The following is a 23,902-nucleotide window of genomic DNA, read 5'->3' on the forward strand; positions in this document are numbered from 1 at the left end:
GGAAGTAGTAAGAGCCACAGCGACATGACAGGTTGGGCAGCCGAACAGTTCGGCTGAAGTTCAACTAACAGTTCGCCCAACTCTACTCTCCACATCACGTGGTCCCGCCAGCCAATCAGCGGCCGCTCCAGGAAGTAAACACTGCAAGTGCAGTCAATAATAATTAGCCATGTGCCTGGCTACGTAGCGGCCTCTCCCCGCCCCTAAAATAAAAAAACACCCGTACTGAGCATGTGCAAACAGTCTGACGCAGCTTAGCCGCGTATAAAGTACTGCATGCAGTACGTTGATCTTGACGTGAAGCGTTATTGTGTAACGCAACGTGGGCACTGTGAACAGCCCATTGATTTATCATTGCTGTGCGGTGGGGGTGCGTTACAGGCTGCTCTAACGTGCGCCTGTAACGTCCCACTGTGAAACCAGCCTAAAAATTGGAATCGGAAACGCATGCAGTGCGCAAGAGGCCTAAGCTGTACACATTTTGGAGGACATTAAAAACTGCGAGCACTTGGTGACCAACATTAATCTCAGACACAGTTGTATTAAAGAGGAACTCCAGTGAAACTAATGTAATTTAAAAAGTGCTTCTTTTTTACAATAATTATGTATAAATTATTTAGTCAGTGTTTGCCCATTGTAATATCTTTCCTCTCCCTGATTTACATTCTGATATTTATCACATGGTGACATTTTTACTGCTGGCAGGTGATGTCAGTGCAAAGAGATGCTGCTTGTTTTTTTGGCAGTTGGAAACAGCTGTAAACAGTTATTTCCCACAATGCAATGAGGTTCACAGACATGAATCTGTCAAGACCATGGTCCTGACATCTCACTGTGGGAAGGGTTTCACTGCAATATCAGCCATACAGACCCCCTTGATGATTCGTTTCAGAAAAGGAAAAGACTTCTCATGGGAAAGGGGGGTATCAGCTACTGATTGGGATGAAGTTCATCAATTCTTGGTTACAGGTTTCTCTTTAAGCAGGGAGCGACACGATACTTGGGAAGCACTGGATGCCAGCTGTAACGCACATGTCCTCCTATCAGGACACGCTTGCTTTTCCCCAGACCAGCTCCGGTAGGAAGGACTTCTGTGACAGTTTTATTCCATTGGTAGATATTTTCTGTTTAGGAAGATCTGCGCCTATAGCAAGTGTAGGTGAGAGCCACTTCCGGGTCAGAGTGAGTCACATGGGTGGTGCAGGAAGAGGTATCCTGTCACTAGTGTGGAAGTAAGGAAGGCAGCGAAGTTTCCAGCATGTCCTTGTTACGCCGCACAGCTCCGGAGCCTCCTGGCTCCGTGTTCCGGGACATCAACGCGGAGGACGAGGAACAGCAACCGGCGGAAATCGAGTCTCTCTGCATGAACTGCTACCGCAATGTGAGCGCTAGGGGGAGGGTGCACGGGGTTCAGCGCAGAGCACTGCAATGTACTGTACATGAGAAGTCTGATCCTCTACAAGGCTGCTGCCACTTCGATCTCCCACAAGTCTTTTACTTTAGGTAGCAAATTCTGACAGGTTGCATAAAATGCTCCCTGCAGAGAAAATATTTTAAAACTTCATCAGAAATTGCAACCTCTACCACTCCTCTGCCTCACATGCACCTTCCAACCTTTCTGCCAAACACTAACCTACCCTATCCTGTGGCTAAAACTACCCTCCACCTATCCCGTCTCTAACCTACCCTGTCCTGTGCCTAAAGCTATCCTCCACCCATCCCATGCCTAACCTACCTTTTTATGTAGCTAAAATTACCCCCACCCATCCCATGTGTAACATACCCTATCCTGTGCCTAAAGCTACCCTCCACCTATCCCATGCCTAACCTACCCTATCCTGTAGCCAAAACTATCTTCCACCCATCCCATGCCTAACCTACCGTATCATGTAGCTAAAACTATCCACCCATCCCATGCCTAACCTACCCTATTCTGTAGCTAAAACTACCCTCCACCCATCCCATGCCTAACCCACCCTATTCTGTAGCTAAAACTACCCTCCACCCATCCCATGCCTAACCTAACCCATCCTGCAGCTAAAACTATCCTCCATACATCCCATGCCTAACCTACTCTATTCTGCAGCTAAAACTATCCTCCACCCATCCCATGCCTAACCTACCCTATCCTGTAGCTAAAACTACCCCCCATCCATCCCATGCCTAACCTACCCTATTCTGTAGCTAAAACTACCCTCCACCCATCCCATGCCTAACCTACCCTATTCTGTAGCTAAAACTACCCTCCACCCATCCCATGCCTAACCTACCCTATCCTGCAGCTAAAACTATTCTCCACCCATCCCATCCCTAACCTACCCTGTCCAGTAGCTAAAACTATCCTCCACCCATTCCATGCCTAACCTACCCTGTCCTGTAGCTAAAACTATCCTCCACCCATCACATGCCTAACCTACCCTGTCCTGTAGCTAAAACGACCCTTCACCCATCACATGCCTAACCTACCCTATCCTGTAGCTAAAACTATCACCCACCCATCCCATGCCTAACCTACGCTATTCTGTAGCTAAAACTACCACCCACCCATCCCATGCCTAACCTACCCTATTCTGTAGCTAAAACTACCACCCACCCATCCCATGCCTAACCTACCCTATTCTGTAGCTAAAACTACCCTCCACCCATCCCATGCCTAACCTACCCTATTCTGTAGCTAAAACTACCCTCCACCCATCCCATGTGTAACCTACCCTATCCTGCAGCTAAAACTATCCTCCACCCATCCCATGCCTAACCTACCCTATCCTGCAGCTAAAACTATCCTCCACCCATCCCATGCCTAACCTACCCTATCCTGCAGCTAAAACTACCCCCCACCCATCCCATGCCTAACCTACCCTATCCTGCAGCTAAAACTACCCTCCACCCATCCCATGTGTAACCTACCCTATCCTGTAGCTAAAACTACCGTCCACCCATCCCATGCCTAACCTACCCTGTCCAGTAGCTAAAACTACCCTCCACCCATCCCATCCCTAACCTACCCTGTCCAGTAGCTAAAACTGCCCTCCACCCATCCCATGCGTAACCTAGCGTATCGTGTGCCTAAAACTACCCTTCTCCCATGCTGTGCTCAACACTAAACTACCCTCCACCCATCCTCTGCTTAACATTAGCCTCCCCTGTCCTTTTCCTAATTTTAATCTATTATCCCCTCTGCCTAACACTAACCATCTCCTGTAGGATACAAATTCTGATAGGTTGCAAAGTATGCTACCATACCTGTCACAATGATAGGTTGTGGAATTAAGCTTCAAAGAGAACACTTTGGTTTAGGACTGGCGTCATAGCATTTTATCAATATAGAAACAAGGGGCAAAGATTGCCCGTGGCGGTAGTCCCTAGACACTTAGTCATCTTACCCACATATAAAAGGATGATGGGTGGGGCCAACCCCAACAATACAATACTCCCAAAATATATCTGAACACATACGGGTTACCAGCTGCCTTAATGTGCTAATTATCAGAATTTATTAATTAATTAAGGACATACAACATCTCTAATACACATGTGAAAAGAGCAACCATGATTCAAAAATTTAAAATTGCATATGCAAAGCTAATGTAGCCATCAAAGCAGCAATGATAATTAATACTCCAGCTCAGTAATGCATATAGAAAAATTCCACACATACACACTCCAAGCATTCCGCGCTTTCACACTGGTGCCATGCAATTGATAAAGAATTTTAGTGGGGGCCCCCTTTATAATTCAACAACTCAGCGTACTCCGGGCATCAGCCACTGATAGTGGAATTAGATAACCCCTTCACTCAGTGTCCATTAATTTAGTGCTGACACAATCAGTACCCCTGGAATCGTTGTAGTTCATGCATCTATGTTAGGGGGACAAAGGGTAGATCTCACCACAGACAATTGCTGGCGTCCGCTCAACTCGCTCAATTCGCCCGTTCACCCCAGTGGTTAAGTCACCTCATCCCGAGTACAGTCCAGTTAGCTGTTTAATTCACCAGAGGCGACGGGAGGAAACAGGACGCTCACCAGCACGGAGCCACGCAGCTTGCGTTCCTGGCCGCGAAGGTGGGCGGAGCCACGCAGCTTGAGTTCCTGGCCGTGCTTCCACGCTGGTGAGCGTCCTGTTTCCTCCCATCGCCTCCGGCAAATCAAACAGCTAACTGGACTGTACTCGGGATGAGGTGACTTAACCACTGGGGTGAGCGGGCGAATGGGATGGCCCTACACCTATCTAGGCTACCCTACAGTGGTAAATGGAACAGCGATATACGCATCAAGGGAGTTGAGCGGACGCCAGCAATTGTCTGTGGTAAGATCTACCCTTTGTCCCCCTAACATAGATGCATGAACTGCAACGATTCCAGGGGTACTGATTGTGTCAGCCCTAAATTAATGGACACTGAGTGAAGGGAAAATCTAATTCCACTATCGGTGGCTGATGCCCGGAGTACGCTGAGTTGTTGAATTATAAAGGGGGCCCCCACTAAAATTCTTTATCAATTGCATGGCACCAGTGCGAAAGCGCGGAATGCTTGGAGTGTGTATGTGTGGAATTTTTCTATATGCACTACTGAGCTGGAGTATTAATTATCATTGCTGCTTTGATGGCTACATTAGCTTTGCATATGCAATTTTAAATTTTTGAATCATGGTTGCTCTTTTCATATGTGTATTAGAGATGTTGTATGTCCTTAATTAATTTAATACATTTTGATACTTAGAACATTAAGGCAGCTGGTAACCCGTATTGTTGAGATATATTTTGGGAGTGTCGTAGCATTTTATGCCACATCATTGCTGTAAAAATAGACACATTTTGTACACTTTAGAGAACGTAGAAATGGATGCGCCCACAGATTCTTTGTTGTATATAGGAACCATTCACACTTGGCATTTTGAACACTTGGCATTTTGAACAGATTTATTTTTGGAAGTCCCAACCTGCACAATTTTTCCGGACGCTGCAGATGCCAATGGAATCAATGAGCGCCTATGGTTAAGACACTTTGAGGACAGGGATGGGATTTTGCAGTTCTTAAAGTAATCCTGAACTCAAGCTTGGGTTCAAAATAACACAACCTGAAGAGACGGAATCCTCAAGAGCCTACTGGGGCTTGCCTCAGTGGTCTGATGCCCCAGCCCCCCCCTCCCCGTTGCTGAATATGGCCTCCCTCCTTATCGTGGCTGCACATCTCATCTTCCTGCACGAGCCCGTCTGCACATCCGCAGTAGCACGGAACCCGTGGCTCTGGCTTACTGCGCATACATGGGCAGGCTCGTGCGGCCACGATGCAGGAAGACAAGCTTTGCGGCCCCGATATGATTGAGGACAATCCCTTGTCGCTAATCTTCAGGGGGTTGTTTTACACTCAGCAACAAGGGACATTAGAGCAGCAAGGGAAGCCTCACTAGGATCCTGAGGCTTCCCTTTCTTTAGGTAAGTATCTTACACTTTAAAGTAAACCTGAAGGGAATATAGGTCCCAATTTGGGTACTTGCCTCAAGAGAAGGACTCTGAATCCTCTACAAGCTTTCTCGGTTGTCCTCCTTCTTGCTGTTCCAGTGCTGAGACCCCTGCAAGCCCGTTGACATGGTCTTGATGGAGCTCGCCCACACTGTGCATGCATAGACTGATCTGTACTACTGTCTGTGCCTGCATAGTGAGGGTGATTTCTGTGGAACTTGTGGGGACTCAGCTTTGGGATGGAGAAGCCTCTGTAGGACCCAGAGCCTTTCCTCTCCGGAGGGATCTAAATCTTTTTACTTTATGATCTTTCGGATTTACTTTAGCAGTCTAACAGCAACTCCTCTCTCCAGTCCAAAACCTTTACTTTGATATTGGCTAGAATGGGAAAGACTACAAAATGTTTGGGTCTATTTGCAGTGGGGACGTTGGCCTCAATTCACAAAGATCATGCTGGAGATAAGGCAAGAGAAAACTTGCCTCCACACAGTGAGATAGTTATCTTATCTCTTCATTCCTTAAGTTACCTCCTCTGTAGTTAACATACATATATATGTTTATTCTTATCATTGACCCCTGTGGCTAGGGTCCAATTCGGTGCACTCCCCCCTTCCCCCTGTATGTTTGTCAGCATGCAGACAGCTTATGCTGGTGTATGCGCATGGTGCACATGGACACATAACATTAGCTCCCTTGTGCGATTGGTAAGATGCACTGTCTTTCCCAGGAGAGGAAGTTAGGATGTGTGCTCCTAATCCATTGATAGGTTTGATGCAATGAATGTGTTTGCATGTCTGCACTATGCATGTAACAGGGCCAGAGTTAGGACACCTATGTTTACCTGGGTACTTCTACGCAGTATAGGTGACTAAGCATAAGAATGCATTCTTCTGTGAACTAAAACCCTGGCTTTTAATTTAGCTGTAGGGATAACAGTTGTGCCTGGATGAGTAAATCTGTGAATGCATTTGTTTGAACATTTGCATGTGAGTGTGCGAAGGGTTAATTGATTTTTGCTGTTTCTAGCCACACCCCCTTCAGCACCTCCCTTTCCCTAATAATTTATTTAATGTCCTAACTAGAGGCGATGTGCCTGGATATATGTATGTTTATTCTTATCATTGACCCCTGTAGCTAGGGTCCAATTCGGTGCACTCCCCCCTTCCCCTGTATGTTTGTCAGCATGCAGACAGCTTATGCTGGTGTATGCGCATGGTGCACATGGACACATAACATTAGCTCCCTTGTGCGATTGGTAAGATGCACTGTCTTTCCCAGGAGAGGAAGTTAGGATGTGTGCTCCTAATCCATTGATAGGTTTGATGCAATGAATGTGTTTGCATGTCTGCACTATGCATGTTACAGGGCCAGAGTTAGGACACCTATGTTTACCTGGGTACTTCTACGCAGTATAGGTGACTAAGCATAAGAATGCATTCTTCTGTGAACTAAAACCCTGGCTTTTAATTTAGCTGTAGGGATAACAGTTGTGCCTGGATGAGTAAATCTGTGAATGCATTTGTTTGAACATTTGCATGTGAGTGTGCGAAGGGTTAATTGATTTTTCCTCTGTAGTTAAAGTGAACCTCCAGACTAAAAATCGACTCAGCAGCACTGAAAGGCTTGGTGTTTCTTTAACAGTTTTACAGCATCAGAACTTTGTCTCTCTTATACAAGCCTCATTTTTAGTTGCACAGAAGAAAACTGCCCGGGCATTTTTCCCCTGATGCTGTGCAAAGCATGATGGGATTTCTGATGTTGTTGTTCTCCTTCTGCTGTTTTGGTGCAATTTTTTTTTTTTAATTTATTTTTTAACATTTTGAATTTGACATTTGAAGCCTAGCGCATGCAGCTGGGAGGGGTGATCAGGACACAGGACAGTTGGAACTGTGTCTTATGCTCCCTGTCACCTCCTTTCAACCAAAAATATGGCTGCCCCCATGAATCACAAACATTGGCCTGTTCTTTTAAAACAGGGTGGGCAAAAAAATTATATTACCTATCTATTTTAATTAGCATAACTAATGTAACTTAATGACAGAATGTTTACTCTTAGTTTTCTCTAAGAGTTTTCTCTTAGGTGATAATTTTAAACTTGTCAATAAAATGCTTTTGAACCACCCTGGCGTTCTATTAAGATCGCCAGGGCGGCAACTCAGCAGTATTTTTTTTTTTTTTTTGTAGCTAGCCTACATGATCTACTTTTTGAGTATGCAAGAACATACTCAAAATAATTTTGATAGTAATTTTTTCATCTACTTTTTGGTACTTTTTTAGTTGAATATTGCTGAAAAGTTATTTTAAATCGAAGATGAAAAATTATCTCCTAGAAGAAAACTCAGGTGAAAAAGTGAATTGCTTATGGCCCCCTGTCTTTATCTTCTGGAGTAATTTTAAGGATTGAAGAGTTAACTTCAAGACAGAAGAGTTAACTTTAGGTTTGCCTGAGGTAAAATGTTTCCTGAATACTACATGCCTTATCACCATGGTGATCACTCTAGAAACGTTATTAAAGACAGAAGATAAGCTTAGGCAATTGAGGCCATTGTCATGTTGCTACACATATAGGACAACTGAAGATGGAGGGATATTGAGGCTGCCATTTTATTTCCGTTCAAACAATACCAGTTGCCTGGTAGTCCTGCTGATCCTCTGCCTCCAATACTTTCAGCCATAGACCCTGAACAAGCATGCAGCAGATCAGGTGTTTCAGACTTTGAAGTCATATCTGACAAGACTAGCTGCATACTTGTTTCTGGTGTTATTCAGATACTACTGCAGAGAAATAGACCAGCAGGGCAGCCAGGTAAGTCAACTGGTATTTTTTAAAAGGAAATAAATGTCACCCTTCATATCCCTCTCGCCTTAGTTCTTTATGTACGCATGGTAGGTTTTCATTTCCTAAAATGATTGTGTGATCCTGTCAGGGGATAGTGTAGGCTGTGTACTGATCTCCTCCACTTTAACAATTGGACAAATTTTGAGAAAAAAATTCCTTTTAGAAATGGCTGTTTGGTGTAGAGCTACGCTGGAGATTAGCACACTGATCGTGGATAAACTGTCTGCAAGTAATCACAAGTGAATGTTTCTGACATAGAATTGAACATACGTTGCTTGCTGGGCATGTCAAGTACCTGAATTTGGCACTGGTTTTGTTAGCAGTGATGTTTAAATTATAAAATGGATACTTTCCAGATAGGTTATTTTCTTTTAGGGCCTGTTTCCACTGCACGCACATTGGATGCAGAAAAACTGACTCCAATGAAAGCCTATGGGCCTGTTTCCACTAAACGCAGTTTTTCTAATGTAGATTTTCCCATAGGCATTCATTGGAGTCAGTTTTTCTGCATCCAATCTGCGTGCAGTGGAAACAGGCCCTTAGGCTTTACCCCATCTTCGCTGCTGCTGCCATGGGCATGATTGTCTACCTGTGTACAGGGCTGCCATCAGAAATTTTGGGGCCCCTTGCACATCATCAGGCCTGGCCCCCCCTCCTCCCTAGGCCCACCCACTGGTTGCTGTACCCGCCCACTAGCCACCCCACATTTGCGTCTGTGCGCGAAGTGCGCTGCGGCAAAAAATGTGCATGGCTCCGACACTGAAGAAAGCGGCATGCACAGCGTGATGCGGCAAAAGGTGGGCATGACCATGGCATGTTGTGGGTGGAGCCAAATACTAGCAAAATACAGGTAGTCCCCGGTTAACAAATGAGACAGGAACTTGTAGGCCCGTTCTTATCCTCTTTTGTCCCCCTCTTTTCTTCCTGTGCCTCTTTTCCTCCCTCTGTCTCACCTCAGTTTGTGCCTCTTTTGTGTCCCTCTGTGTGACCTCATGTTCCCATCTCATCTCTTTTCTCCCTGTGCCTATTTTGTCCGCCTCTGTTCCCCCTGTGCCTCTTTTATCCTCCTGTGTTACCTCTTGTCCCCCTGCCCTAGCCAGGTATAGCTGCCCCCAGTAAAGGTATCCAGGAAGGGTTCCCCCCAGTATAGGTAGCCTGGTGTAGCTGGTGCCCCAGTATAGGTAGCCTGGTATAGCTGGTGCCCCAGTATAGGCCAGCAAGATACAGGTGCCCCAGTATTCAACTATAGTTGGTGCCCCGGAATAGGTAGCCTGGTATAGTTTCCCCCAGTATAGGTAGCCTGGTATGGGTGGTTCCCAGTGTAGGTAGCAAGGCATAGGTGGTTCCAGCCCCAGTATAGAAAGCCATGTATTAGTGGTAGGCCAGTATAGGTAGCCTGGTATGGGTGGTGCACCAGCATAGGTTAGCCAGGTACAGGTGCCCCCAGTATAGGTAGCAAGCTATAGGCGCCCCAGTATAGGTAGCCAGGTACAGGTGGTGCCCTCAGCAAAGGTAGCCAAGTATAGGTGGTGCTCCCAATATAGGTAGCCTGGTATGGGTGGTTCCCAGTGTAGGTAGAAAGGCATAGGTGGTTCCAGCCCCAGTATAGAAAGCCAGGTATTTGTGGTAGGCCAGTATAGGTAGCCTGTAGCCAGATAGAGGTGTTGCCCAAGTATAGTAAGTCCGCTGTAGCGAGCTCACTCATCTGCTCCCCACGTTCAAGCGCTGATGTCACTCTTCTCTCAGTGCTGGAACGCGGTGTGCTGGTTAGTGAGCCACAGGCCCGCAGCCAGCACATGGGGCCCTTCCAGCGCTTTGGGAGGGGGGCCCAGGGCCCCCAGAAGCCCTGGGCCCCTCACTGCAGTGTCAGTTGTACCACCCTGATGGCTGCCCTGCCTGTGTAGACCTGTCTTCTGTTGTAATCATGACGCGGCTGATGTTCCTCTTCCTAAACAATTACTCCCATGCCCTCGGTTTGGGACAGAGGGTAACATCGAAGTACTGGTGGAGACAGACCAAGGTGTTTCCTGCCCTGCTATGACACATGCAGTGATGTGTTCTTGTGCGCATGCAGTAGGGCGCTACACAACCGGGACTTGAGGTTAGGGGAGAGCACCAGGAAGAGCTCAGTAGAGATGGCACAATACAGCCTCGCTGCAATAGAAATCTTTTTTGGGGAACTCCGTCCCATGTTGAGGCTTAACCTCTTGACGACCAGCTAACGCCGATTGGCGTAAACTGGTCGTCTGCGGGTTACCATGGAAACGGCCGCTCGATCGAGCGGCCTTTCCATGTCAGTTCACGGAGGGTGTCTCCGTGAACAGCCGGAGAGCCGCCGATCGCAGCTCTCCGGCAAAATGTAAACAGGCGGGGAAGAAATCCCTGCTGTTTACATCATACGGCGCTGCTGCGCAGCAGCGCCGTCAGGCAGATCGGCGATCCCCGGCCTCTGATTGGCCGGGGATCGCCGGCATATGATAGGCTGAAGCCTATCCTACAATGCGCAGGACGGAACTCCGTCCTGCGCATTACGGAGAGAGGGAGGGAGGGAGGTAAGGAGCGGGAGGGCAGAAATGGCTGCGGAGGGGGGCTTTGAGAAGCCCCCCCCCCCCCGCAAAACGCAGATGGCCGGCGGCGATCAGACCCCCCCAGCAGGACATCCCCCTAGTGGGGAAAAAAGGGGGGTAGTCTGATCGCCCTGCTGGACTCCTGATCGGTGCTGCGGGCTGTAGAGCCCACGCAGCACCGATCAGTGTAAAATCCACTGGTCGGCAAGTGGTTAATTAAAGCTTATCTCCAAGAAAAAAAATGGAATACCTTCAGAAGACATTACTTGTGCGTATAAAGTAAATTCCTTCATTTTTGATCCAGGAGCAAAATTACTACAGATATATAGTAGAATTCCTTTATAGTAAACTCCAATGGACCAGTAAAAGTAGATTACTATATCAGAAGTTTACTATGTCAGAATTGGTCATACATTGTATATTTATACAGATGATTTTGCTGCGACCTGAGGACTAAGTTTACTATATCCAGAGGTTTACTATACCAGTTTACTATAACCAGATTCTACTGTATTTTCTCAGTGTTTCCTGACATCCTTGCCTGAAGCAGGTGACTAATGCTGCCAGTTAACATTTGATCACTGAAGCAGATGTTATATGCTGCTCTGAGCTGAGGTTTAACAGCTTTATTTGCAACCTCACACCATTGATAGTAGCTTCAGTGATCAGAAATGTAAAGTGGCAGCATGAGTCACTTGCTATAGGTTCTTAACACATATACTTGAGTTTATATGCAGGAACACTGTCTAAGGCCTCAATTCACCCATTTACCTCATGGGTAAAACCTCATTTTAAATTCACTAAGGTGTTATATATTCATCGAATGATTTACCGATAAAACGTTCAACAAATATATAACACCTTAGTGAATTCAAAATGAGATTTTACCCATGAGGTAAATTATCAAACGTTTGATAAACGTTTGATAATGCTCCGTGAATTGAGGCCTAAGTGTAAATTCTTACTCAGTTTCTGCTTAAAGTAAACCAGAGCTGTGTGAAAAAGGTTTAATACTCACCCGCAGCCTCCTCCAGCAGTATAAACACGTGTGAGTCCCTCGCTATCCTCCTGCGGTCTGCCATTCAGCTGCGATCAGCCCCAGTAGCTGTATCAGTCTGGGTCTACTGCACATGTGCGGTAGGTCCGCACAGAAGATCCAGACTGGACCTGACTGAGCCTATTAATGGGGCTGATCGCGGCTGAATGGCAGACCACAGGAGGACAGTGTAGGACTCGCAAGTGTTTATGCTGCTGGAGGAAGCTGCAGGTGAATATCAAATCTTCTTTTTCCCATAGCTCTGGTACACTTTAACATCTCATCCTCTCATTTCTAACATCTCGTGTGGTTGTCCACTTCATCTTTTAATTATCAACATGCCTATGTACTAACCACCTAAATTTTACGTATTTGTAACCTGTTTACTATATCTTTAGGGTATGACCAGACTGCTCCTCACCAAAGTTCCTTTCTTCAGAGAAATCATTGTCAGTTCCTTCACCTGTGACTTTTGTGCCTGGAGCAACACAGAGATTCAGTCTGCTGGTCGAATCCAGGAACAGGGTGTCCGATATTCACTCAGTGTTAGAAATAAGAGGGTAAGGCTCTATGTTTATTTGTCAAAAGAGCTGACCATGATCTAAAGAAAAAACCTGTTGTTGCTTTATGGTTGAATTAACCCTGAGGTGTTAATAAAATTAGTGGTATGCAGAGATGTACTATATTCCTTTTTCTTTCATGGTTAATGCCTTTATCATACTTTTTTTTTTTTTTTTTTTTTTTTCCCTTTATGCCGTCTACAAAATTAAATGAATTGAAGCATGAAAAAGTCAAATGTGGTCACATCTGAGTGCTGCTGCAGCTGTGCTCAGACATGACTTGTCGCGGTCCTTTGTCACCTGGTAACTCCATTGCGTGTCAAGCGATGTCACATGTTTCTTACAAATGCTGCCATTCGTGTGCATTTATATTGCACCCAAATGGTGCTTGAGGGCGTTTTTTCAAAGCCTTAGATTGGATGTAAATTTTATTCAGTGTTCATAATGAATGAATCAATTCATAATGTAGTTATACCTAAATGTGTAAAATGTCACCTAGGAATGCATGGTTCTAAGCAGAACTTTGGGAAGCTGTCACTCATAGCTTCTTTTTTTTTTTTTTCTTCTCCTTTCTATGCACAGGATATCAGCCGTGAGGTAGTGAAAACTGACTATGCCACAACACGTATTCCAGAGATTGATTTTGAGATTCCTGCCTGTACTCAGAAAGGAGGTACTGTGTGTAGAACATTCCATTTCACATTTCAGTGATATGCTGATATGTGCTGTAATGCTAAGTACACACCATACCATTTTCTGTTAGATTTACCTGCCAGATGTTTGAAAAAAACTTATCTGGCAGGTAAATCTAACAGAAAATTGTATGGTGTGTACCTAGCATAAGACACTTGCATTTGTTTGTGTATCTCTTTACTTGACCCTGCTTTTCCAAATGCACCCCCTTTTGTTTTCTATGGTGGCACATTGTTTACACATTAACCCTTCCCTACCTTTCGTTTTGTCTAAATGATAAATTAATTGGCAGATAGGATTGTCAAGTTTGCTTCTAGTCAATGGATTGGAAATGAGTAACTATGGCTGTTGCTCTTTGCTGCATTTATTATTATTATTATTATTATTATTGATTTATAAAGCGCCAACATGTTCTGTGGCACTGTACAAAACGGCATGACAATGGCAATGTGTAGATTTTTGGACAGTCTTGGCAATAATGCTTTAGTCTACAAAAAAGTACTGTTGTCAAGGTTGAAAGAAGTGGAAGTCTGAGCTTGCTTTCTGTTATGTCATTGAAAACTTTTAGAAGGTCTTAGCTGTCTGCAAATAGAAATGATTGCTATATGGCTTACACATTTATCATCCTTTCCAGTTCTTACCACAATCGAAGGAATTCTGGAGAGAACAATTGTGGGTCTGCAACAGGAACAACCTCTCCGAAGGGTAAACTTTTAAATTCATTTTCTCAAATAATATACAAGATACAAATGCGTTTAACCACTTCTGGTGGGCCCTACAGTATATTTGCATTCTCTCTGCCAGAATCGCTCATCACCCCGTGGGATACTTTGGAACTAACTAGGGTATCCTGCCATGTTGCCTGATTTCTGAATTTCACCCTTCTTCCCCACTTCCCCTTCTGCAGAGATCCACAGCAGGAAGCTGTGCTGGGAAGCATGGTCTCACCTTTTCTTTGTTCTTGTGGCGATCGTGGCTCTCCCATGCCCTGCAATGCAGCTGGCCTCCTGTACTTGCATGTACTGGTACACATGCTAGAGGAGGCCAGCTGTAGTACACGCTGCATTAGAGCTGTGATTGCTGTAGGTATGGACAGAGGCAAGAAGTTATTTACCAGGACCGCTTCCTGTTGCTGATCTCTGCAAGGGGGGAAACACTAGACTACCGTGGAGAGCTATTAGAGGGAACCAATAGGCTACCAGGGAAAGCTATATGGGTGGTGGAGCACTAGACTACCATACCTTTAAACTAGCACTTTGTTGAAGCATCTCTTGCATTTTATATTGCCCAGCCTCTCTGTATTTCTTAGTGGTCTTTGAACCATGTTGAGGTGAAGAATTGGTGGGATTCCACCATCTCTAGTACTTTTACTTTACTTACTTAACCTGAAGGGAAAAAAAGTGCACCTGGGGGTACCTACCTCAAGAGAGTAAAGCTTCTGGATCCTAAAGAGGCTTCCCCGTAATTTTTCTCTGCAGAGGGTATCCAGCGCTGGCTCCCTCGAAAGTCTACTTGTCGCTGGACCTGCACAGGTGCACTAGCGGTTTTACATGGGGCTCCATCTGAAATGGCTGAGCCCATGAGGTCTGCTCTACTGCACAGGCGTGTCGCAGAGTCCTAGTAGAAAGCATGCTAGTGTGCCTGCGCAGGAAGCAAAGGTAAATATTATTGTGCCAGCGCTGGCACAGGCAGACAAGGGAAGTCTCAGTAGGATCCAGAGGCTCCTGTATCTGTTCCCCCCCCCCCCCCCCAAAAAAAATACAGGTTTAATTTAAGAACTGAGCTAGCATTGGCTATTTTACAGAACAATCTATTCCAGCTATGTTCATGGTACTTGTTCAGTCAGGCATCCTCTGCTATGTACAACAAATATGTCATGCATAAATTTTTTCTGTTACCTTGTAGGCTGAAAATGCTGAAATTGCAGACAGAATTGATGAGTTCATTGGAAAGCTGCAGAGGTTAAAAGATGGAGACACACCGTTAACATTTGTGAGTACAGAATAGTACGGCTTCCTAAAGCGAATCTGAAAGAAGCCGGCACCACAGAAAGCCAATTACCTAGTCCGGTGGTTCCCAACCTTTTCCGGCCCGGGGAACACTTTCTGACCAAATTTTTCTCCGGGGTACGGCGGGGGTGAGGGAATGTCCCAGGTGTTTGCGCGACCTAGTGGACAGTGCCGTGTGCAGCAGGCTATGGGGGGGGGGGGGGGGGGCTGGGGTGCGGTTGCATAGCTAGCATAGTTGCCCCAGTATAGGGAGTTTAGTTGCCCCAGTATGGCTAGTATAGTTACCCCAGTATAGTGCCCCAGTATAGCTAGTATAGTCCCAGTATGGATAGGTAGTGCCCAGTATAGCTAGTATAGTGCCCAATATAGGTTACTAGTAAACCAAATAGAATTGCTACATATGGTGGTCGGTAAATATGGTTTCCCTGAAGGGTATATAACAAACTGAACTGTCTCCACAACTACCGACATCTGCGATTGGGATCATCGGTGGACTATGTAGTTGCTTGATTTTTGCCCATTCACAAACCACTTCACAATTGATTACAGCCCTACAATTTGATTGAAGTGTCATAGGGCCATAAGTTTTGGACTCTTTGCTGTAGCTGACCACATCAGCCATCTTTAGGCCTAGGAGTGAGTGTTGTATCTGGACATAGGGGACTGCAGCCCCTTTTGTCTCGATTTGTCTCTGGAGTCAGTTGGTTCATATACATCATATTATGCATTTTTGTATTGGCTTTTAGATTTTATATTTGTCAGTAGGTTATTTATGTCTTTGGATTAAATACGTTTTTTTTTTTTGTTTTGTTTTTTTTAATTTCTTTCACATGCACCCAATAGTCAATTCTTCACTTGTAAAATAATCTATAGCTTACTAGTATGGGTAGGTGTGCACCCCCCCCCTCCGCCACCGCTCCTGTCACCTTATCATGAGCGGGCGGCCGCTTGTCCGATTAGATTCCCCTGTAGTAGCCGCTCTCCTCTGTGGCATCTCCTATTACAGCAGCGGGCGCTCGGCGGCTGCTGTGATGAGCAGGAAGCGGTACAGCGGCTTCCTGTAGCGGCGATATGCATCGCCGTTACCATGGGAACCGCTGTACCGCTTCCTGGTCATCACAGCAGCCACCGAGCGCGCACTGCTGTAATAGGAGATGCCACGGAGGAGAGCGGCTACTACGGGGGAATCTAATTGGACAAGCGGCCGCCCGCTCATAAGGTGACAGGAGCGGCGGGGAGGGGAGGAGCGAGAGGCCAGACCTGTACGGCACACCAGGCAACATCCCGCAGCACACTAGTGTGCCGCCAAACAGCGGTTGAAAAACGCTGACCTAGTCACATGATCCTCTCCATTGCTGTGGTTCCCCATAAATCCTTCTTTGCATTTATTACAGGACATGACAGTCTTACCCCTTCACATAGTACTTCAGGCTCTGTGTTTTTAATGGTGCCGGCTAGCGCCTCATGAAAGGCTATTTAAAAAGTGAGATAGTGCTTGACAGATACTTGCAGCATGGTCTGGTGATCCAGCTTGGGTCTAGACATCCAACCAGCAGCATCTCATAGACGCATAGATCTTTTTGTCTAGTAATAGAATTTACTCAACAAGAGCTTGTTGGATATGTTCTCGTGCCTTCGCTCCCTGCCGTTTAAGGGTGTGGTCATACTGTGCCTGCACTGTAAGCTGAAGAGGTTTTGTGCTTCTGCGCAGGCACAGCTGTACTCATGCAGGTGCAGCGTGGCCATGATCTTGCCAAAGGGAAGCATGGCCGTAAACTAGGAGGGTCCTGACAAGTGGCAATGAGGTCAAGGAAGATGCGGGAAGCCTCTGGCGAATGCAGAAGCTTCCCTCTTCTTGGTTAATTTAAGTATTCAACTTTTTTTTTTTTTTCTCCACACCACAGGTTTGCTTTTAAAAGACAACTGAAGTGACAGGAATATGGAGGCTGCCATATTTTTTCCCTTTTAAACAATACCAGTTGCCTGGCCTTCTGCTCATTTTTGTATGTATCAGTAGTGTATGAATCAGGCACCTGAAACAAGCATGCAGCAAATGCAGGCAAACCTTGCGTCAAGCATCTGATATGCATGACTGCCAGGCAACTGGCATTGTTAAAAAGGAAATGCATATGGTAGCCTCCATATCGCTCTCACTTCAGTTGTCTTTTAAGCCTGAAATATTTTGCCGTAAGTATGGGAATGCTTTGATTTGCCAAGTTTACAGGTGTTTCTGTTTTCTTTTTCTTTCCTTACCCCTTCCCCAAAACATTATTCCTTGAGGTCCTAGATGACCCTTCTGGGAACAGTTTTGTTGAGAATCCATTCGCTCCACATAAGGATGAAGCCCTCACAGTGACACATTACAGGAGAAGCAAAGACCAGGACACGCTGCTTGGAATAGAGGTTAGAAATTCAGCTTGTTATATGGAATTTGTTAGAATTTCTTCAGCCAATACTGCCCATGTCCTGTGAAAAAATGTTTTTCAAAAGCAAATATTTTCATTTTTTTTGTTTGTTTGTTTTTTTTCTCTTTTAATTAAATATGGTCATTGAAACCTTCTCAGTGCACCGTAATACATTCCTGTGTGCCAATTAAAAAGTTGCAAAGCTGTAAGGGGAAAACAGCAGCGTGAAGGTTCTTCTAAGAACAAAAAGAGGACCACAAGTGAATTAATCATATCTATTAAAAATAAAATAGTAGTCATGAGTATTCTTTGTATTACCTAAAATATTTGTATATTTTATTGACACCTGAAGTGTTATGTTAATAGCTGGAAGCCTGTTGATGGTCTTAAAGGGACTCCGAGCAGTGCAGAAACAATGGAAAAATGCATATAATTTTAAAGCTCTCTTTCTCCTCTTTCCAATGATATATAAACCGCCGCCCTACGCCTTTTAGTTTTCGCTATTTTTGAGATAGAAATTGCTACGGCCGCGATTTCAATCGCGAAAATAGAGAAAACTAAAAGGCGTAGGGCGACTATTTAGGTGTCGCCAGAAAGAGGAGAAAGCGCTTTAAAATGATATCCACCTTTCCATAGTTACTTGTATTACACAGGGCGACTTTTTCCTAAAGTCAGCAGCTCCATTCTGCTGAATGGAGCTGCTGACACTGGGGAAAGTGTCGTCCTGTGTAATACAACTATGGAAAGATGGATATCATTTTAAAGCTCTTTCTCCTCTTTCTGGCAACACCTAAATCGTCCCCCTACACCTTTTTAGTTTTCTCTATTTTCGCGATTGAAATCGTGGCCGCTGCAATTTCAATCGCGAAAATAGCAAAAAAATAAAAGGCGTAGGGCGGCGGTTTATATATCATTGGAAAGATGAGAAAGAGAGCTTTAAAATTATATGCATTTTTCCATAGTTTCTGCACTGCTCTGAGTCCCTTTAAGCCTTCTCGGAATGGTGTAGAGCCCACTGTTCCAACACAGGTTCCCTCTTCTTCCTCTGGCGCTGGCCTGGTGGCATTGAGGATCATTGCAGAAGATGAGTAGTTCAGTTAACTTGAACTTTTTGTTTTTTTTTTCTTCATCTAATGCTAAGATATTTTAAAGCTATCGTCTGTTTCACATTATAATTTAGTGGGGTTCCTATAATCTAATTATTTTTAAACCATGCCAGTTGCCTGGCAGTCCTCCGGATCCTGTGTCTTTAATACTTTTAGCCATAGACCCTGATCAAGCATGCAGCAGATCAGGTGCTCTGACTCAGCTGGCTCAGGTTTTACTGGATTAGCCATATACTTGTTCCAGGGTTTGACTCAGACACTACTTATGCTAGAAGTGTACACAATGCCAGGCAGCTGGCATTGTTACAAGGAAATAAATATGGCAGCCTCCTTATCCCTCTCACCTCGGGTTCCCTTTAATGATTTCAGTTATATGCATGGATCTACAGTCAGGGCTGTGGAGTCGAGGAGTTGGAGGCTGAGCACTTTTGGGTACCTGGAGTTGGTGGTTTCATAAACTGAGGAGTCGAACTTCCGACTGTGGACACTTCAGATCCATGTTCTCCAGGAAGAACCTTTAAACCTACATCTCCACTCCTCTTTCCCCCCCAGAGAAAGGTGTATTTTAATAATATTTTAATGTTATAAAACAAAATGCCTGCGAATAGACTGTCATCAAAGCAGCAATTCCCTGAATGTAATTTCATCTATCGATTTGCAGTGTCTTAGCCTTTCTGATGACTGTGCACTCTCCCCTTAATTGTAATGACCTCTTTCTCATTTTCGTGAAATGATGTTTTTATTAGTGTACATTTTAAATACAGTCAACTTTATTTTCAGAGCTTAAATGGCCAGGATAACTGTGAAGAAGAGGCTGAAGTTGGTGGTGAGGACCTCCGTGATGAGGTATGTTTTTCTTTTAATAAACTCCATTTTTAAAGTGGTTTCTTATTTTTACAGCTTGGTGCCAATGTCCAGTGATGAGTGCAGGTCTCTTGTGCCCTGTACTGCAGCCAGCCTCTCCATCTGCATGTGCCAGGTCACAGCTGATGACGTTATAACCAGGACCTGATACACACGTCTGAGGAGGCTGGATGTAATGCAGACTCCTTGATTGTTGCTAGCACAGGGAGATACTTATCCAGCATGCTTCCCTACGCTGATCTCTGGTTGGGGGAGGAGAAAGGGGGACTAGTAGCCCACCAGACAACCAAGAAAACCACATAGGAGGTGCTATAAGGGGGCGTTACATATAGGGTACTATAACTGAGGAGTTATTTTTTAATTATGAATCCGGTTCTTAGGTGTGTGCATGACTGCAATAGTACAAACACTAATTTCAGTCCCGTTGCAATCTGATATGACACAGGTAGTTGTTGCAAACGCTTTCCAGTCAGTATTTCAAAAATCCAGCATGAGATTTTCAGATCCATGTTCTCAAAGAAGAACCTTTTAAACCTGCATCTCCACATTTTTCCTCCCCAAGAGAAAAGGTGTATTTTTAAAGAATGTGCTATCAGGGGGTGTTACATATAGGGCACTATAAAGTTGGCAGGGAGGTTCCATTTTGTTAGTTTTTTTGTTTGATTGTTTTTTTTTTTTTTTCTTTTAACCCCAGTGAGTTCCTAAAGTTTTCCCACTGAGTAAGATTTTAAGAGATCTTCCTGGGCTTTGTGACTGTTTTTCCTGCAACTTTAGTAATGATTAATTTTGTGTGCATAAAACAGTGACAGGATTGCTCCGATTTGTGTTTGAGGTGATGTTCTAGTTTGATTTATTTTTTTTTATTTTACAGGTACTTCAATTTCATACCAACTGCCCAGAATGTAATGCCCCTGCTGCCACCAACATGAAGTTAGTTCGTATCCTTTGGACTGCTTTGTATTTCCTTGTGCAACATTTTATAGGCCTTTGACATTTACATTTGTTCTGTTATTGTCGCAAGAAAAATCATAGATGTAGATTTCATGCTTTTGAACCACAAACAAGCAGCACAAAGTAATACAGGCAAAGGTCCTGATTGTGTATTCAGTGTTCATGGAGAGGGTTGTCTGTTTTTAGTGGGTTCCTTTAAACAGGTGGTAGACCAGCCTTTCTTACCTGGGATTCTGTGAGATCCCTCCCAGGGATACCACCACTAGTGCTGGAGGACAGCATTGACACCGTCGTAGAATGAAGTATCATACCTATGCTCTTTTCAGTTACTTTGTATAAACTGTTAATTTTTTTTTTCTTTCTTGTGTTAATTCATGTAACAACTTAATGTGTGATGGGAATGGGTAGATATTTGATATGGAGCATAGGGAATGGGGACAAGAATGTTTTACAACGGGCAAATCTGCATTTTTGGTCAGCAGCTAGCTGACTGTCGGCAGAGGAGAATCGCACACTGTCAGGAACCGGCCCGCGGCATGCCTGCGTATATGGTTCCCGACCGGGTTTGACCAGATCAAGCGGGGAGCAGCCTTATTCATGCTGCAAACAAGGCTGGGACCCCTCAAACACTTCCTACTGCCACCACTAGCCTTTGCTAGACACGTCAACTCAGCTGTCGAGTGCTCAACACGCAATCTGCGTTTTCGTATTTGGGTCAGCTTTGTGCTTAGGCCGAATACGGGAATGCCACGCCCCCACACACGCAGTACAGTTGTACAGTAACACAGCACAATCAGGCACTGACATGTAATGCAAGTTACACTGTCGTGCAGCAAGACCACTAACAGTCCTTCTGAACGATACTGTTAGCCACTCCCACTCTGCTGTCGAGCGCAGAAGTGCCCCATACACACAATGCAATTACAATTTCATATGGTAGTGTTGCTCAAGCATACAATTAGGCATGGACTTATACACAGCTACACTGCAGTCTCCTCTAGGCTATGAGTGTTAGTTTTAGTACAGCAGAAGTCAAGCTTATTAGATAATAATGTAATATTCCAGGAAAAAAAGTGTAACAATGCAGAACAGAATATATACAAAAGATTACAAAAAACAAAATAAAAAGTTACAAAATTAAGAGTTACAAAGAGACACACAAAGCGATTTGCTTACCAAAATACAGGGATCCAGATAGAAGAACCTTGGACTTTTGTGGACGGACACAGCTCTGGCTTGACCAGGAGCCCCTTAGCTTGGGCCGGGAGTCCAGCTGCAGCTACCAGGTATCTGTCCCCTGTTTTTTATAATGGAATATTTGCCTTGAGGCTGCAAGCCCGTTTCGACAGGGGAACTAGTTTAATTAAATCTCAGACATAATTCAATTTCCAGAGATCTAACATCCACATGTGAACAGTGTATTATAGCACACACACACAACAAAAGACTTCCTTAGTCCAAGTTCCCCAGGTAAAAGTCTATACATCAAAAGATTGTGAAGTGAGGCTTTTCAACTCCAGGTGAAAACTTGATTAAGGCTTCCTCAACATTATTTCCTAGCATCAAAGCTTTCCTGTCTCGGTTTTTAAAGTCTGCAGAGATTTCACAACCCCTTCCCACCAGCTGTCATGTAAATTTCAAACTTTCAGGTGTCAGCTTCCCCAGCCCCCAAGAGTCTGGTAGGCTTGCTTTGTATAATGGTCAATTGCTGACTTCCGAGTTCAAAAGCCATGCCGACCAGCCTATTCTTCCTCAATTGGCGGCTAATAGCAGTAGACACAGTTTCCCCTGCTGGACAATGAGGGCAGAGGTAATGTACATTTACATGCAGACTCACATTATCCTTCAGTTTACTCTGGCCAGGTGACCAATTACTCCCAAGCACAATACACATCTGAGGTTTTACCCAGTAGACAGAAAAAGGACAGAAATATGTTCTGTTATTATCCTTAACATTATCAGCACCTCAATATATCACCACACAAACACACGTTGTGCGATAAAAGGCAACTTTCTGCTTTATTTTATTTTTCCCCCCTGCTGCAGAAAACTGCACATTGCTCCCAATGCACTGTGATTCTGCATTGGGAAGCAGTATGTGCGTTTTCATGTCGCAGAGTGACCCTAGCATCGGTAATTAGCCCAACAAGTCTCTGCTATTGTTTCATGATTATTTTGTCATAAAGTGTTGGCTGCAGCCGTAAGGTTCATATCCTTGACTAAATGCAAGAAATCCCTCACTTTAAGGAAGTCGTTATCATGGCCACAAATTGTGATGCCTGTGGACATCGAACTAATGAGGTAAGCCAAGTTTGTGGCAATTTCTAAATATTCAGTTTGGTGGCAGTATAATGGCCCATACTCACGGGCAACATTTCTGGCCTGTCGCTAGCACACGGGAGCGTGTGCGCGACAGGCTGGCGCCAGCTCATCGCCAGGTCCCTCTGCATACACATGGCGGAGGGATGCGGCGCCAACTGATGCGGCGGAAGCTGTCGCTGTTCCTCCCCCCGCCGGAAGCTCAATGTATTCCCTGCTTGTTGCTGTCGCTAGTCCGCATACCCACGTGGACTAGCGACAGTTGCGGCGTCAACTGTCGCCAGGCGATTGACCGCGCCAATCGCCTGGCGACATCAGCGACGGTTCGGGGTGCACGCCCGTGCAACGCCTCATACTCACGGGCGACTTGTCGCTGCAACATCAGAAGTGCATAGACAGCACTTTTGAAGTTCAGACTATGCGCGCTGCACAGCAGTACGATGCACTATCACACTGCTGCAAGCATTTTTGGCAAAACGCATCGCTTATCCCATTCACTGTAATGAATGGGATCAGCAGCGCAATGCAGATGGCATGCGATTGGGTGTCTTATATGAACGAGGCCTAAGTTGGTGTTGCATTATTTGCATGTGTATATATTGTATACTCAAGAAGTAAGACAATGTGCGTTTTTTTGTTTTCTTTCAGGTCAAATCAGGAGGAGCTATTGAATCCCTTGGTACAAAAATTACTCTTCACATTACAGACCCTTCAGACCTTACCAGAGATGTTCTTAAGGTATGAATCATTTAGTTACTAAACAAGAAGCTTTCAGTTCTCATTTGGAAGTCAGTACCAGGGTGCCACCAACACTGTGTCCTGTGTGATTTCAGGAAGCTTTGCTACTTTGAAACTTGAAGCGGAACCAAACCAAACATTTTTTTTTTTTTTTTTTAATTCAAAATATTTAGTTGCACCACTCCGACACATACAGAGATAAATAAACACTTCTTCAAGCCTATGAACATTTCAGTGCATGCTTTTCACCCTTCTCTTTTCATAACTAGGGTTATACAGGTGGCAGCCATTAGTTCTGAGCTTAGTAGGAGGTTTTAGATCATGGGTGTGTTTGTCATCAGCTACCCTCCCT

At 44.8% G+C, this 23,902-nt stretch overlaps 1 protein-coding gene across 1 annotated transcript in view; it reads left to right on the plus strand.

Annotated features, from left to right (window-relative positions):
- The first annotated feature begins 792 nt into the window (after nucleotides 1–792).
- ZPR1 (ZPR1 zinc finger) overlaps nucleotides 793–23,902 on the plus strand; it is a 46,739-nt gene continuing 23,629 nt past the window's right edge. Inside the window, exons 1-10 of the mRNA XM_068240923.1 lie at nucleotides 793–1,381; nucleotides 12,304–12,465; nucleotides 13,048–13,138; nucleotides 13,793–13,863; nucleotides 15,064–15,150; nucleotides 17,448–17,570; nucleotides 19,459–19,524; nucleotides 20,414–20,480; nucleotides 22,724–22,794; nucleotides 23,461–23,550. Coding sequence (XP_068097024.1) covers nucleotides 1,259–1,381; nucleotides 12,304–12,465; nucleotides 13,048–13,138; nucleotides 13,793–13,863; nucleotides 15,064–15,150; nucleotides 17,448–17,570; nucleotides 19,459–19,524; nucleotides 20,414–20,480; nucleotides 22,724–22,794; nucleotides 23,461–23,550 — 951 coding nt within the window. The 5' untranslated portion in view covers nucleotides 793–1,258. The remainder of the gene's footprint in view (nucleotides 1,382–12,303; nucleotides 12,466–13,047; nucleotides 13,139–13,792; nucleotides 13,864–15,063; nucleotides 15,151–17,447; nucleotides 17,571–19,458; nucleotides 19,525–20,413; nucleotides 20,481–22,723; nucleotides 22,795–23,460; nucleotides 23,551–23,902) is intronic.

This window comes from Hyperolius riggenbachi, chromosome 6, assembly GCF_040937935.1.
Source record: "Hyperolius riggenbachi isolate aHypRig1 chromosome 6, aHypRig1.pri, whole genome shotgun sequence".
Lineage (NCBI taxonomy): Eukaryota > Metazoa > Chordata > Amphibia > Anura > Hyperoliidae > Hyperolius > Hyperolius riggenbachi.